The sequence below is a fragment of the Condylostylus longicornis genome, unplaced genomic scaffold (genome assembly GCF_029603195.1).
Source record: "Condylostylus longicornis isolate FDR11 unplaced genomic scaffold, ASM2960319v2 ptg000020l, whole genome shotgun sequence".
Taxonomy (NCBI): Eukaryota; Metazoa; Arthropoda; class Insecta; order Diptera; family Dolichopodidae; genus Condylostylus; species Condylostylus longicornis.
The window spans coordinates 2,273,683-2,289,800 of record NW_026577989.1 but is presented as its reverse complement, the minus strand read 5'-3'; the positions used below and the strand labels follow the sequence as shown (position 1 = coordinate 2,289,800).

General features: G+C 26.8%; 2 protein-coding genes across 4 annotated transcripts in view; one reads left to right on the top strand and one right to left on the bottom strand.

Moving 5' to 3' along the window:
* Window positions 1-297: 297 nt before the first annotated feature.
* On the bottom strand, window positions 298-8,617 carry LOC129606705 (activated Cdc42 kinase Ack). Of its 2 annotated transcripts, none has more exons than XM_055517183.1 (7): window positions 8,096-8,617; window positions 4,461-5,573; window positions 4,232-4,405; window positions 4,008-4,168; window positions 1,848-3,911; window positions 1,643-1,793; window positions 298-1,576 (listed from the first exon to the last, which is right to left on the bottom strand). In XM_055517183.1, the coding sequence occupies exons 2-7, from the start codon at window positions 5,561-5,563 to the stop codon at window positions 1,477-1,479; spliced, it is 3,753 nt and encodes a 1,250-aa protein (XP_055373158.1). In that variant the 5' UTR covers window positions 5,564-5,573; window positions 8,096-8,617; the 3' UTR covers window positions 298-1,476. The 2 variants fall into 2 exon arrangements, with proteins under 2 accessions (XP_055373158.1, XP_055373159.1); XM_055517184.1 differs by lacking the exon at window positions 8,096-8,617 and adding an exon at window positions 5,699-5,861.
* Window positions 8,618-9,660: 1,043 nt separating this feature from the next.
* The window catches only part of LOC129606706 (uncharacterized), a 37,643-nt gene continuing 31,185 nt past the window's right edge, over window positions 9,661-16,118 (top strand). For both annotated transcript variants that reach the window (XM_055517188.1, XM_055517185.1), the window contains exon 1: window positions 9,661-10,075. The gene's annotated coding sequence lies outside the window, so the exon portion shown is untranslated. The remainder of the gene's footprint in view (window positions 10,076-16,118) is intronic.

The following is a 16,118-nucleotide window of genomic DNA, read 5'->3' as shown; positions in this document are numbered from 1 at the left end:
CGTATTTTTTTGAGTTATGTCGCTGTTGAAACAAATCAGTGATGTATATGTAAATAAAAAGGATTAAAAAAATCTTAATTTTTCAATTTCTTTCAAATATATTCTTGTATAATATCCATTTTTTTAACTACTTTTTCATAACTAAATTTTATATTTTTTCACATATACATATATATCATATTTACATAGAGATTACAGTTTATTTACATTCAAACATAACATTTAATATTGTTTTTTTTTATTTTGTTTACTATTCTAGTTCTTTCTCTAACAAATTTAATTTTATACGTTTCATCTTTTCAATTCAAAAAAATAATATTATTTCTCTACAAAATAGTATGCTAAGACCTTATTAAGTGATGCATATTTGACATGCTCAAGTTTTATAATTTATATTCTATCTATAGAAATAATTATTATAAGAGAATGATTGAATATAAATTATTAAGAAATTTAAATTAATAAATAAACTATTTTAAATTCATTTTAAAAATAAAAACAAAAAAATTGTGTTATCGGAGTTTTAAAAAGGTATTCCATACAGGTGATTCGAGTTTTATTTCAAAAAAATATGTGTATTTATTTGTTTAATTTAATTCTAAAAACAAAAAAAAGAGTATTTTTGCAAACATACAACTAGTATATATGTATGTAATTAAATAATAAAGCTTCTGAAATATTCGTAAGTACGAGATATTTTTCTTTTAAATTATATGTAGCTGTTAAGATTAAGTAATATAAAATGATTATAATTAATATTTTATTACAACTTAAAGATAGCAACTTTGATTTTCTGTTGCCTCATCAAATTTTTAAAATAATAAAATATTCTGAGTTAATAAATAAAAAAAAGAAGAGAAAACCTAAGTAGTTACATAAACATACAAGCATATTAAAAAGTAATTATGCTAAATTATTGTATATTATATTGTGTAATTCAATCGTGTAAAATTATAAGGACACGCAAGAAGTTTTGGAATGTACTCATTCGTTTCTTAAAAAATTTATTTATATTAAAAAAGAAAAACATAAAGTCAAATTTATAAAACCTGATAATTACACAATATCAATAATGTAAGGTAAAATTGCACCTTCTTTAATAAAAAAAAAATCGCCAAAATTCTTTTATTAATTTGGATGATAATTACAGATTAGTATTACGTATCACTTTACTAATAAATTATTAATTTATTGAATTTTTAATATTTTCTATTGTATGGTTCGCAGGGACTAAAAATCGTAATGACGAATTTCTCAAATTATTGCTAACTTTTAGAAAACATTTTAAAATGCAACTAAGAACTATTATTAATTTAATAAAAGCCAAAAATTTTCTAATTCACCGTCTTACATTTAAATATGTCTCTATCAACTTTTAAAGAGTTGCATCTCAAAAAAAAAATTGGAAGAATAAGTTCTTAAAAATAATTGACTCTATTATGCAACCAAAAAGATACTTAAAAAAATTAATAATATTTATGTCGTTGTCTCTAGTAAAACAGATGCAGCTAATTCAATACTCCATCCGGTTTTAAACAATGCTTGCTCACATTGGCTCCTACTTGCGAGACCCAATCTAATAAAATTCAAAAACAAAAAAAAATGAAAAAATACAGTATCAATGTAATGTATTTATTATTACCTCAATAACTTATCAATTTTTATATGCCGTATTGCCAAATTATGATCCCAGTTGTTTGCTATAAGCGCCGAACGAGCTTCGCTATCTGTCAAAGTTGGATCACCAATATCTTTAATTAAACTTAACACCTGAGCATTTTCTGCTTGAATTTCTGGGAAAATGAAAATTTATAATATTATAATTGATTCATAAACAAAAAGTTTACTTTCAGCATTTTCATATATTCCAGTTTGTTGTAATTGTTGCTGTTGCTGAAGCTGTTGCGATTGGTGCTGCTGTTGCTGTTGTTGTTGTTGATGATATTTCATCTTTTCTAATCTTCTTTGAATTTGTTGTGCTGAAAGTTGTGGCGGGGCAAGAGGAGCTGGACGATGCGGTCTTAAAAAATCATCGACAGAGACTTCGTCATATATCACAGATTGCGCATTATTTGAAGCAACAGCCGTTGCATTTGTTGAAGTTGTTTGAGCCAAATTCTGCGTACTACTTGTTATAGGCACTTGACCATAATATGATGATGGAGTGGGAGCAACGATATCATAAAAATCTGAACCATAAACACTAACGTTATCACCTGGTATAGAATTATAAAAATTAGTAGTTTTCTGGTATACATTCGTTGAAGTTGTGTTTGATGACGTATTTATTGGCTTGTTTGATATAGCTACAAAATTGTGATTTTTCACTGGTGTTGTTGATTGACTTGAGAATTGAATTTGTGACGCAGCATTTTGATATATTTGTTCCGGTATAGAGTTTATTGACCCAAATTGTGATTGAGCATGCTGTTGTTCAGAAGATAACCCCTGAGTTGTTTCATACCAAATTTTGTTAATTAAAATGTTAGTTGCAGAAATATTTTGATTGTGATTTTGCTGTTGTTGAACATTCAGTTGCTTTTGTAAAAGCCCCGACGGCTGCTCGAAATTTGTTGTAGAATAATTATCCTTTGGGATATTTTGATGTTGATCTTGCAGAGAGGAATTTTGATAAATTTGATTACTACTAGCATATCTAGCTACTTCCTGGCAAGTATTTTGAATTTTAGGTTGCAGAATTATTGAGGGTTCGGAAGGTTGATTAGAATTCTTTTGAACGTTCAAATTACTATTAATGTTTTCGTTGTATATTAATGTATTTTTATAAATATCTTCTTTGATCGGAAGAGCTTGAGTTGAATTGATTAGATGCAAATTTTTGTCTGTTTTATACAAATCCTTTTCCAATTCCGCAATAAACGATTCATCTAATTTTTTTTCACAATTATCACTATTTATATCTGTGCTTAAACTGTCCTCTAAGGTTGCGTTACTTAAATTTACCGACATTGAATCATTTCTTTGTTTCTGCACATTTTCTATTCTTTCATTTTGATTTATATTCAATCTACTTACATTTTCCATATTCAATTCAGAAATTTCAGAATTTTGATCAGTTTCATTAACCGAACTACTTGTCTCCTCGTTTGCTAAAGAGCTTAAGTCAATGTTATAATTTGGAAATTGTTGTTGAGATTGGTGTAAGTTTGAAACTACATTATAATTAGGAGATTTCTTAATACCAGGACTGTTTGAATAAATTTGTTGTTTAGAAATCGCTCCTTTAGAGGAGGAATTCGCCACATAATTTTCATTCTGCGGTGCGATATCCTGCGATTTTGCAATATTTGAATACATGCTTAAAGCATTTTGTTCAGCGGTTTGTATTTTTGCAACAGATTCCTGGGAACGTGTTTCCCTGGGTACAGAATTGCCCATGCGATATGAATCGTTCATATTTGATAATTGAAAATTCATTTCAATTGTATTAGAATAAGTTGGAGGCATTTGATATGGGGGTGGTTCTTGTCGACTTGGAGAATGCGAAACACTAGTTATCGAAGAAAATGCATAATCTTCCGATATTTCACCTTCCGTAGGAACATCTATCGGAGCGTCAAGAATGCATAGAGCATTTAATGATGTTGACAAGTTTTCTTCTGTATTGTTAATAGACAAATTCTGGTTTTTATTAGAACCATTATTTTCTGATGAAATATCAACAAGAATGCCTTCTTGTTGGATATGTGATTTCGAAGATGCCGATTTCGGTTGCGGTGGACGAACTGGTTTTTGATTGCTTTTTCCTTGTTGCACCGAATCGAAACTAATATTTTTTTTGTCATTAATCAATTTGTTGTATGCAAACTGTTTTGCTGCAATACTGCGTCTCTCTTTCACTTGATAAGACGCAGATTTTTTTCGGCGACCAATTTGAGCACGGTCAAGACCTAAATAATTTTATTAAATTAATTGAAAGACTTTTTATGTTTGGTATATGCAATAAAAAAATATATAAATAGAAAATAAAAAGAACTACTAAAAACCTCTTAGCTCTACGTCATCGCCAATAAAATTAGAATCTATAGAGTTCGGACTACCCCAACATCCATCGAAAAAACTTGTGCTTCCGTGACCAGTATGTCTGAATGAACTCTCCAATGGTCTGCCTATATCAGCAACAGATACTGTTTTTTCAAGAACATCACTAACAAAAAATAATAAAAATTATAATTATATACAAAAGATTTATGCTATATCATAAACCAACCGTGGTAACATTCCAATTTCGAATGTCCTTTGATTTTGTCCTTTAATTAAATTCAAATCAGGTCTTCCATCAATAATGGCTATCACATCATTTTGTTCAATTTTTAAAAGGTTAGATTCATTGCAAGACATTATAGCTTTCCGCAAAGGTGGCGGCACACCTGACAGGAATTCTCTTAAATTATAAAAAAAAAAATAAAGTAACACAATATAATATTTACGCATCTTACTTAATAGCAGCAAAAGTTGGTCTTTCAGAAGGTGTCTTATGCCAACATTGAAACATTAATTCGTATACATCAGGTGGACAAGCTTCTGGACAATGCAATCTTTCACCTTCTCGATCAATTTTTCTTAAAATTTGTGAACCGTTTAAACCAACCCACGGATCTTCTCCAAATGTAAACATTTCCCATAAAGTTACACCAAACATCCAACTGTCAGATGCATGACTAAATTGACGATATCTTAATGATTCTGGTGCACACCAAGGAAATGGTACTTTTCTATGTTCATTCATGACGTAACAATCTTCCTCATTTGGTAATGCTCTCATTAAACCAAAATCTCCAATTTTAATTTTATTCCCAGATGTTAATAATACGTTACGACAAGCTAAATCACGATGCAAAAATCGTTTACTTTCTAAATATGCCATGCCGGTTGCTATTTGTACTGACCAATTCCATATATTAGGTAGAGATGTTGATCGACATTGTTTTCTCAACGTATCTAAAAGAGAGCCTCGTTCAGCTAATTCGGTTACCATCATCATTGGCTGTGATAATACAACACCATGTAGTCTAACTAAATTCGGATGATCTAAAGAGTGCATTGCTTGAACTTCTCGAAAAAAATCCTCTATAATACCCGGTTGCGTTAAATTATCTGCCTTTAATACTTTAACAGCTACTGAAACAGTTTTATTATTTGGAGCTACCCATTCACCTTTTCGAACTACACCAAATGAACCGTCACCTAATTTTGTTCCTAAAACTACATCCTTTTCATGAATTAAACATGTTAAAGCAGTAAATGACACATTTTCATTGCCAACAACTTGTTTTTTATTAGGTTGTTTACCACCTCCGATTAATTTTGAAAGAATATTTTTTCGCCATTGATGTGCTTTCTTTTTTCTTACAGCATCCATTAATCGACGTACTGCTGGCTTTCCTAAACCAATACGTTCTAAATCATCAGTTTGCACATAATCAAAATGTGCTAAACGTGTTATTTGTAAATCATCACGAATTCTTTCATAAAACTGTTCTAATTGCACCTCCCGTAAAAGTTCTTCAAGCCAATCAGTTTCTGATGTTGTACTTGCCATTTTTGTTTAACTAAAATTTCAAGAAAAATTATTTAGTTACATTATGTATGTATATGTATATTTTTATAATTCATATATTTATTTATAAGAAATTTATAATTCTATTTTTACATAATTATAGCTATGTATACGAACTTATAAAAAAAAATATTTCCTCGTCATTTTCTTTTATTTTCGTTAATTAAATTAAGTTTTATTGCTAATATTATTTCATCGTTTCTGACGCCATTACATTTTATTTATATTTCTTAGAAATTGAAAAAATACTATATTAATGGTATTTAGGCAAACAATTACTGCCGAAGCAACGTTTTCTGTAAAAATGTAAAAATTGACTAAAAAATAAATTAATACGAGTATCAGAAAGTACGCACTAGTTACTATTTTTGTTTTTGTGTTTCTCTTCATATTTAGAGAACATAAAATTTATTACAAAACAAATTCGATTGAAAATTTATGTTCAAAAAATTTTAAATTTTAATTTATAAATTATAAAAAGTTAGTTGAACTTGTAATACCAGTAAAATATTGTGAATCATAATCAAAAATATTTGATTATAATAAACAATAATAAATATATATAAAGCTACAATAACATTTCATTTCAACGATTGTACTTAAAATATTCAATAATTTCAACTATTTAAATTTTCAATAATTTTTTTTTTTCATTTTAATTGCAATTGTCTCGAAATAATACACGAACTGTTAATATTTTTTTCTTTGTGCTGAGAGATTCATTGTAAATTATAAATGGAATTAACACAGATGTGAAAATTTAAAAAAAAAAATATTCACATTCAACAGCTAAGCCAACAGTTTTAAATTAGACTATAAATAGAGATAATTTATACAACATACCTACTACTCTTTGAGAGTTTGTTTTAAGCTAATCATTTTGCTTAGGTTTTGCTCATTCAACTGAGACACTTACAATATTCAATTGTTAATTATGGCATGCATGTTCAACTAATTTTAAGTAAGTAATGTATATGTGTACATAATATGTACTCTTTTTTTTTAAATGAATTTTTTTTTTACTTTTTCTTTTTCATTATTTTTATAAAATAAAAAAAAGCTTTTTACTTTTTTTTTAATGTGAACTTGAATAATATCGTTGAAAATTTTAATTTTCAGATAGTTAGCATGCATATGTACAAACATAGTTACGTTTTTATAATTAATAAAATTATAAATTAAAAATTAAGTAGGAATTAAGAAGTAAATTATTTTTATTTTTTATAAAAGCAGTATAAAAAGTAACACCTACAATTTCATATTTACTAAATACAAGACTTTTATTTTGTCAGGATTTTCCATAATATTAATAATAATAATAATAATAATAATAATAAAATTTATATATGTACTTTTAATAAAAAACTGAGACTATTTTTGCTACAACTACAAAAAATTAAAGATCCACTAATTTTTTTAATGAAAAATATCTTAATTATGAATTCACACATCTAACATCTTAAATGCGTCATTGGTTTTCAACTGAATACTTAGCAAATAATAAACATCCACTGATAATAAATGTTTTGACCATACTTAATGATATTACATTGGGAACTTTTTAAGCTCAATAATTTCAATCTACGAAAAAAAATTGTGCTTTGTAATTTTTTTTTTTTTTTGTTAAGCATATGCAAAAAATCTGTTACACAAATAAATAAACACAACGTAATTCCTATTTTTAATCTCTCTTGGAAATATGAAAATTCAAAAATATAGTTTAGAAATAAGGGGAATTTTAATATGGTTTTAAAATGATGTCAGCTACTAGATTTCAAACTCTATACAGAATAAGAATAGACAAAAATTGATTTCAAATTCATAATTACTAATTAATTAAAGTTAAATAATTTCATTCTAACCGACATGAAGATGGCCTAGACAAATATGTATTTACCTTGCTTTAATTATTCTTATTTATAATTAAAATTAAACTATAATTTCAAGTGTACATATTGATAAATGCATTAAGTATGCATTTTTAGAAGATAGGTAGGTTACCTAAGAACGGTTATATCACTAAAAATTTGGACAAAAACACATTGGGAAGAATATTAATTAAAAATTGTACTCATTAAAATTTTCATTAGTTTTCATTATTTTCATATTTCAATTCAAATACATATTTCATAAACACATCTTCATTAATCTGCATATTCAAAATATTATAAGGGGTTAGTGCCTACACCTACATATGGATATGTATGTATACCTACATATTTTAATTTGCAAATTTTATGCATTATTATTAGGATTTTATAACAAAAATATTTTATCACACTTTGTCGAAACTTTTTTTCTATAAATTAATTATTGCATCAAATTATATTTCAAGTCTTTTGTATCTCAATATGAAAGAATTTAATTTATCTATCTGAATATTTCTTACTATGCGATTTTTTGTTATGTTTATGTGGGTGGAATTATAAATACGTAATTGAATATGTTATGTAGGAACTTATGGTACAATTCCTTACTTGTTTTTAAAATAATTGAAATTTTAAAAAATCTTACCTTAAAATTTATTTTGATTTCAATGATTCTAATTTAAGAAAAATTCGTTTCGTCTTGTTTTTTTTTTTGCTAATTCAGGATTTCATTATAAAAATTAATATAAATATTTGTTAGTACCCTGAAAACCATATAAATTAACGATTTTATATGGAATAAGTAGGTACTTTTTCAAATACAAAAAAAATATGAATCGTGAGACAATTAGGTACCGAAAACTAATTTTTATAAAATTAAATATTTAGAATAATAGCTATTCATCAATATGTTATAATAAGATAAATCTTCAGACAGGTACCAGGTGCAATGCATTCTCTCCTATTTTCAGCAGATGATTTCCAAACTTTTTTCTTGTTTTTTTTTTTTTGTACTTGTAAAATTCCTATAGCGTATTTGTTTTACTTTTAAATTACTATTAAACAGTTACATATTCGAAAATAACAAATTAATAAATACACGATTTTTATTTTTTTATATTTTAAATTAATAATTAATTATAAATAAGAGGCGCTTTAGTTTTAAACAACATGAAAAAATTTTCAAAAAAAAATTCCCTTTTGTGATGATGGAGTAACGATATCAACCAATGTGACATTTCATTGTATGGCAATGGCATTATTATTAAATGTCAGGAATTAAGAAACATTCAAAATTATTACATTATGGAAATTCACAATTTTTTCCATTCAATTCACAATTTCAATTTTGTAAATAGCTCACTTTTTAAGTAAAGTTGGATTTTTTAATTCCATTTTAAAATTCGTTAATTTTTTAGAATTCGTGATAGCAAAATAGTGAATAAAAAAGAGTTATTTTCTGTTTTGTTAGTGAAAAACTAACATTAATCACATAAAGAAGTATCTTAATGTCGATTAAATAACTGTTATTATTATTTTTTTAATTACAGAGCGATTAAGTTTTAAATTAACGGTAATTTTATATTTACAATAATGAATATAATAATTGCACAATGTGCAAAAATCGTTATTGAGAAAAATAAAGTTAAAAACACATAAAAGATTCATGTATAAAAAACAGGTTTGATTTAAAATAAAGTTTTATAAAATAAGTAACTGCAATGTTATAACAGTATTATTATAACGGTACTATAATACTATAATTCGTTATAATATTATAACCAGTATTTTTGTTGATTTAATTGTAATATCGATGTTCATTTTAAGTGCTTAATACAATGTTATTTTACTTTTCAATTCGCCCAACGTTCTTTATATGCGTATAACTGCATACATGTATGAAACATCTATAACTTTTAAATGCAGTATGAAAGTTCATAAATTTTCTGTATTAATAACTGTTTAATACGCATGTGTTGATTCCACAATTCAAGAAATACTAAAAAAAAAATGTAAAATCCTAAACAAAGGAAACACAAAGGCCGAACCCAAACTCAAAAAATATTATTTTTTTTTTCTCTCGTTCTAACTTTTATGTTTTATATATGAAATTTATTGAATTGTTTTTGCTTTTTACCTTACCGTATGATTATTGAACACAATAAAATACTGAGAATATTAAGAGCAAGCACCATAACCATATTTGACAGTCTTGTTTTAACTACCGTACGCCACTTTTTGGCGGACGAGTCTATAATCTAAGAAAATTTTTGTTTTTTTAATTTATTAAGTAATATAAATTACATTAGAAAAATAAAATAAAAAAAAAATTTATAAGGACAACTTGAGTGTTAATATTGAAATGTTGAAAAAGAAAAATAAAGGAAGAAAAACTTCTTTTTATAAAAAAGCAAATTTTTAAATATTGAAAATTGAATTTGTCATTAAAAAAAAAATATTTTTTTAATGCCTTCTGTTTTAAGAAGGAAAAATATAAACTTAAGAACTATGTGTACTTTACAATTTATTCTAATTTTCTTTTATTATAACGGTTCATATAATTGGAATATAAAGTTTTAAATTAATTTAAAGAAAAAAATTGTTATTGTAAAAAAAATATAAAAAGGTAAGAATTTAAAAAATTATTATAATTTTTTTATTTTACAAAAGAAAATCGTTGTACTTTATTTATTTCGTTTGTACTACGCCTTAAGGCTGCCTTTTTCTTGACTCAATATTTAGTTAAAAAATTATTCTAAGAGAAGAAGAACATTTCTACTTCAATAAAATTTCCCAAATGTCGCGTTTATTATTTCAAATTACATTTATTGATTTTTACCCAAAATTTTTTTACATAAAAAAAGAAAAACGCAAAATAGAGAAAAAAGGAACGAAATAAAAATAAAAAAAAAAACAAAAAATAAATTTTACTATATAGGTAATTGTTAAGGTACGAGAGAGTTTACTCCAAAAATATTTTGTAACAAATAAACAGAAAAATTGTTACTTTGTATATTCAAGATAAAACGCCATTATAGTATATAAGCAGAGTTATTAACTTACGTGACCAAAATCATTTTTTTTCTATGTATAAAATCACAATCGTCTTCTAAAAACTTTTTTAATTTTCTGCTCTTCTTCCTTAATTAAATTATTAAAACCTTAAAGTTTCAATCAAATCAAGCTATATTTATGTAACTTGAAATTTAAACACGAGAATAATATGAAAAAATTCAAATATATACCTACGCCTATGTGATATGATATCTACGACTATGGTATTACATGTACGATCCTTAAAAATTTAAAATTAAGAAACTTTAAATATGGAAGTAATTTATTTTATTATTTATGTATCACTAAAAAATATATATGTATATATATATTTAAGGAATGGTATATGTCTTCATATACTATACAGGACCACACCATATTGAGTATTCGTCTACTTTTTTAATAAGATTTTTAAAAAAATTTACAGATTTTCTTGAAAGTTGAAACATTTTTTAAAATTTGAAGGAACATTAAATTATTTCTTTTGCCTGCTTTCGTTTTTATTGAAATTTTACACGAATTTTCCCATTTTAATACTATGTACAAAAATCTTTCTATAGTGAAAAAACTATAAATAATATTTAATGATTATATAGTGTAAAATATTTTAAATAATTTTTAATGATGTCCTAAAAATTAGTAAAAATAATTTTAATTTAATTGATAATTTTCGGGAAATCTGGAAATGAGAAACAAATTTCACGTCCTTCAAAAACATATCCATATTTTGAAGATACAAAAGACCATAAAGCAATATGGAGTCTTAAAATATTTTTGGGCGTTGAACTAATATGGAGGTATGAAATGTATAGATTCATTTCCCTTTTATATATGTATGCATAATTTACAATAATTGTTTGTCTATGATATTTCGCAAAAATTTACTTATCAACAAATAAGTCTAAATTAAAAGAGTATATTTTTTTTTTTAAATCATTCTACGAGTACAGTCCAGTACTCAATCAACTGACCTATCAAAAGTATCTAAATTCAAAGTATGATATCTATATATTTACATATATATTTACATATTTATTAATTTAATTTTAACATGTAATTTAAATTAAATTAAATGCTTTATAAAAAATATTAATTAAAAACAATTGAATTTATGGTATGTTCATAAATATTAGTTTTCAAATGTCAAAAGATAATTGTAGTGCTTGTGCGATTCCGTTCCAATGACCATCATATTACCTTATTATATATGTATTTTCTCTTACATAAAGTCAAGTGTTATATTTTAAGCAAAATCAATCACTTCAACCTAAAATTTGAGTAATTGTTTGAAAAACTATATATGTAATAAAATTTACTTTGTATTTAGATTCAAATAATAAGAAAAACAGTACGCACGTCAACGAAAAAACCCACAATAATGTCAAGTACTTCAAATTCATGTTATAAAAAAAAAATAATCAAAATTTTCCTCCTATTCACCATTTTCGTGCAGAATTCAAATTATTTCAATATTAACTAACAATATATAGGTATTTGATATCACATGCCATTTTCATATTTACCATTAACTTTTGTCCTTTTCCATGTCGTGCTTTATAATGATTTTCATTTTTAATATTCCTGTATACACATAAATATACTTTTATATAACAATAATAGCAGGCCATTTACTTCAAATTTCTTTAAAATGAAAATGTAAAATATAAAATTTTTGTTGTTACTCTAACATTATAATGCCATACCTTACCAAAAATAAATGAAAATCAGAATTTTCTCATACTATATACACAGAAAAGAAATAAAAAAAAACGTGACACTATGGTGGCATTTGTTCCTTTTTGTTTGCGTCAAAGCTAATTTCATGGTAATTTTCTCCATACAACAACAAAAGTAATATTACAATATTAATAATCGGATTATAAAACGTGATATATGATTTTGTACATATATGTATGTATGTATATAAGAAAAATAAAAGAAATAAAATATTGAGAATGAGTGATGAAATATAGGGTAAAAGGAAACTGATTGACAGTGACTTATTCTGATGAGTCATATGCCATAATATAAACATTATTTTACTCATATATAAACTAATTATGAATAAGCACTTATTCATTTATTTAATGTTATACAAACATATACACAGATAATATTTTATAATATATGTTAACATACATGTTATATGCGCCTGTACATGCATATAACATATTTTTCTGATAATATCAAGAAATTGTTTTTACTCTTCATAAATTAAGATATCAAATAATTGAAAATTTTTTCTAAATTCATATCTTAAGTAAAAAACAGAAGAAGAGCAATTTTTCGCGGTGGAATGTTATGTAGTCTCTATAAATGTCACATATTCTACAAATAGGGCTGACCAGAATGAATCGAAATTCTCTCTCCGAATTTAACCAAAGAACTTGTCGATTTTGTTTTGACATCATGTGTTTCCATAGGTTTGTAATATCTTAAATGAAAAACTGAAAAGTTAATATTACCCATCCATTTAAAATGGGAATCATCCGCCATTTGCCGTTCACCACCTTTCACAATTAAACAAAAATGTTAAATTTCTAGATATCACCGTAAGGAAAACAATAAATCTTATATAATTAAAACATAAATTTTTTTATATATGTATGTACATATTTATATTATGTGAATAAACAGAAGAAAAATTTATTAAAATAATTCTATAAATAAAGTTTCTAACCAAAGAAAAAACAAGAGAAAAACACACAAATAACATACTCTAAAAGTTAATAATATCTATAAAATAAATGTAACTAAAAATGATTATGATATTTTGGTTAATTTACTATCATTTATACATTTATATACATGTAATTAATTTTATGTAGCTGTAATTAATATATTGTAACAAGGTGTTTCATTTAACAAAGATACTATACTCGTATAAGCAAAATGAGTATAAAAATTGTCACCGCATGCTAATATGAAATATTTTAAAATTATTTTGCTTTCAACAAATAAATATAATATTAAAAGCTATAATACAATAGAAATTCAAAATTTAAAATAAGGAAACTAGCACTATATAAGCTTCTTATCTCATACATATATATCTATATATAAATGATATATATATAAATTTTTTTTTTTTTTTTTTTTTCCTTTTTTCTACTCTCTTTGGGAGTAGAAAAAAGAAAAAAAAAAAAAAAATCTACAAAGCTTCGCCATCTGACTCTGTTTTGCGCCATTTCTTTTATTTCTGACCACGATTTTCGGGTGCCCCCCACTTCTTTGTTCACAGATCTGCGCCATGTCTCTTTTGGTCTGCCTACTTTCCTTTTACCCTGTGGGTTCCATTCAAGAGCCCTTCGCGGGATGTTACTTACTGGCCTTCGGAGTGTGTGACCTATCCAGCTCCACTTCTTTCTCTTGATCTGGGCGTACACTGGTTCCTGCCCCGTTAAATCCCATAGATCCTTGTTACTGATTGTTCTAGGCCAGAATATTCTGCATATTGTTCGCAGGCATCTATTTATGAAGGTCTGCACCCTATCTGTATAGCTCTTCTTAATCAACCATGTTTCGCTGCCATACAGGAGCACCGATTTTACGCACGCGTCAAAGATTCTAATTTTGGTGCCCCTTGCCAAGTGACGTTGCCTCCAAACCGCCCACAGTCTTCCGAATGCCATTCTAGCAAGTTTAAGTCTGTTCTCTATGTCTCTTTCAGCACCCCCATCTGTAGTAACTATACTACCCAGGTAGCAGAACTCGGAGACATCCTCTATGGTTTTGTTATTTATTTGAAGAGGCGTTGCTGTTCTCGCATTAATTCTTAGGCATTTCGTCTTGTTTATATTTATACGAAGACCAACTTCCGCGGCATTTTGTTCCAGGCTTCTTAATTTTTCCTGCATGTCGTTGTGTGTGTGTGTGATGAGAGCTATATCATCCGCATATTCTAGACTCTCCAATCTATCTGTGAGGTTCCACTTTATTCCTCTAGCAGTGCTTGTTGTTTTCTTCATCACCTCATCAAGCACCACATTGAACAGGAGGGGAGAGAGTGGACATCCCTGTCTGACTCCTGCTCGCAGCTCTATTGGGTCGCTCAAGCGCCCATGATGAAGCACTGCCAATTCCGCTTCTTCATATAGTGCCTTGATTAGGTTTATTATTTTCTGGGGAATTCCTCTAGCTGTCAGGGAGCGCCACAATGCTTTTCGGTCAATCGTGTCGAAGGCCCTTTCAAAGTCAACGAAGGCGACGTATAGCGGTGAGTTCCACTCAACTGACTGTTCTATTATTATCCTTAGCGTGTTAGTCTGGTCGATACAGCTTCGTCCCTTTCTGAAGCCCGCCTGTTCTTCCCTGAGGTCCGCTTCTATTTTACTTTCTAATCTTGTGTAGATTATGAGTGCTAGCACTTTGGCAACAGAGTTTAGTATTGTGATGCCTCGCCAATTTCGGCATTCTGATAGGTCACCCTTTTTTGGTATCTTTATTATGATGCCGCTTTTCCAGCCTCTAGGTATACTTTCTGTGCTCCATATTGTGTTCAGGATTGGAAGCATAGTGTCGGCTATTGTGTTAGCGCCTGCTTTCAGGAGTTCTGCTGGTATTCCATCGAGACCTTCTGCTTTGTTATTTTTCAGTTTTTGGATAGCATCAATTATTTCTCTTTTGCTTGGCGGGCCCTGATTTACTCTGTTGGTGTTGCCGCTGCCCTCTTGCTGATACTGCTGGTCGCCATTGTTGACCTCCCCGAAGTATTCCTGCCATCTCTGTAATTGTTCTTGTGTGGATGTATATAAATAGCAAAATCCAATTTTATTACATCATATACTCAATGAGATTATAAAGGACTTATTGATGGTATTCATGTAAACTTAAGGGAAACCATACATTAAGAAATATAATTATTTTTAGAAAATTTCTTTCATCAATTTTATCGCATTTCTTTTTCGATCTACATATAGATGAATGCGTGTAAAATTGACCTTATCAAACTGAACACTATGTTTTTATAAATATCACAAGCATTAGACATACCATGTGAGTATATAAAAATCGATTAAATACTCAAGAATTCAGAAAATTAAAGAAATAAAAATAATTCATAAATTAACATCTTTGATTATTTATACTTCTATATGGTAAAAAGACTAAATTGAAATTGATTAAAATCTGAAAATGTGAAATGATTAATTTCTAATTTTTGTTTAAGTATCTAAATATATATATGTATATATATTTTATGTATGTAAAATACAATAATTATATAGATAAAAATATTATTTTTATTTTTGATAACATGATTTTTGGTTAAAAGGAGAATTAATTATGAACGAGTTCATTAATGGTTTATATATTCGGGAATAGGCACTGCTGTTTTTTTTTAATATATTTCAATATATAAAAGCTCATTAATCATTTTGATAAAATATGAAGAAGAAACAAAAGAAAAAACAATATGATAATAGTTAAGTGAAAAATTTGATTAAAATTTCGAATGTAATCAAAATTATAATCAATATTTCTTTGCAATTTTAATTATTTTCTTTTATATAGGACGTGTCTAAGATAACTTTATATTGATAGACTCAATACCTTTCTATTCACCAAACTTAATTGATATTCTTCAGTTTTATCCAAAAAAATTTAATGATTTTTTT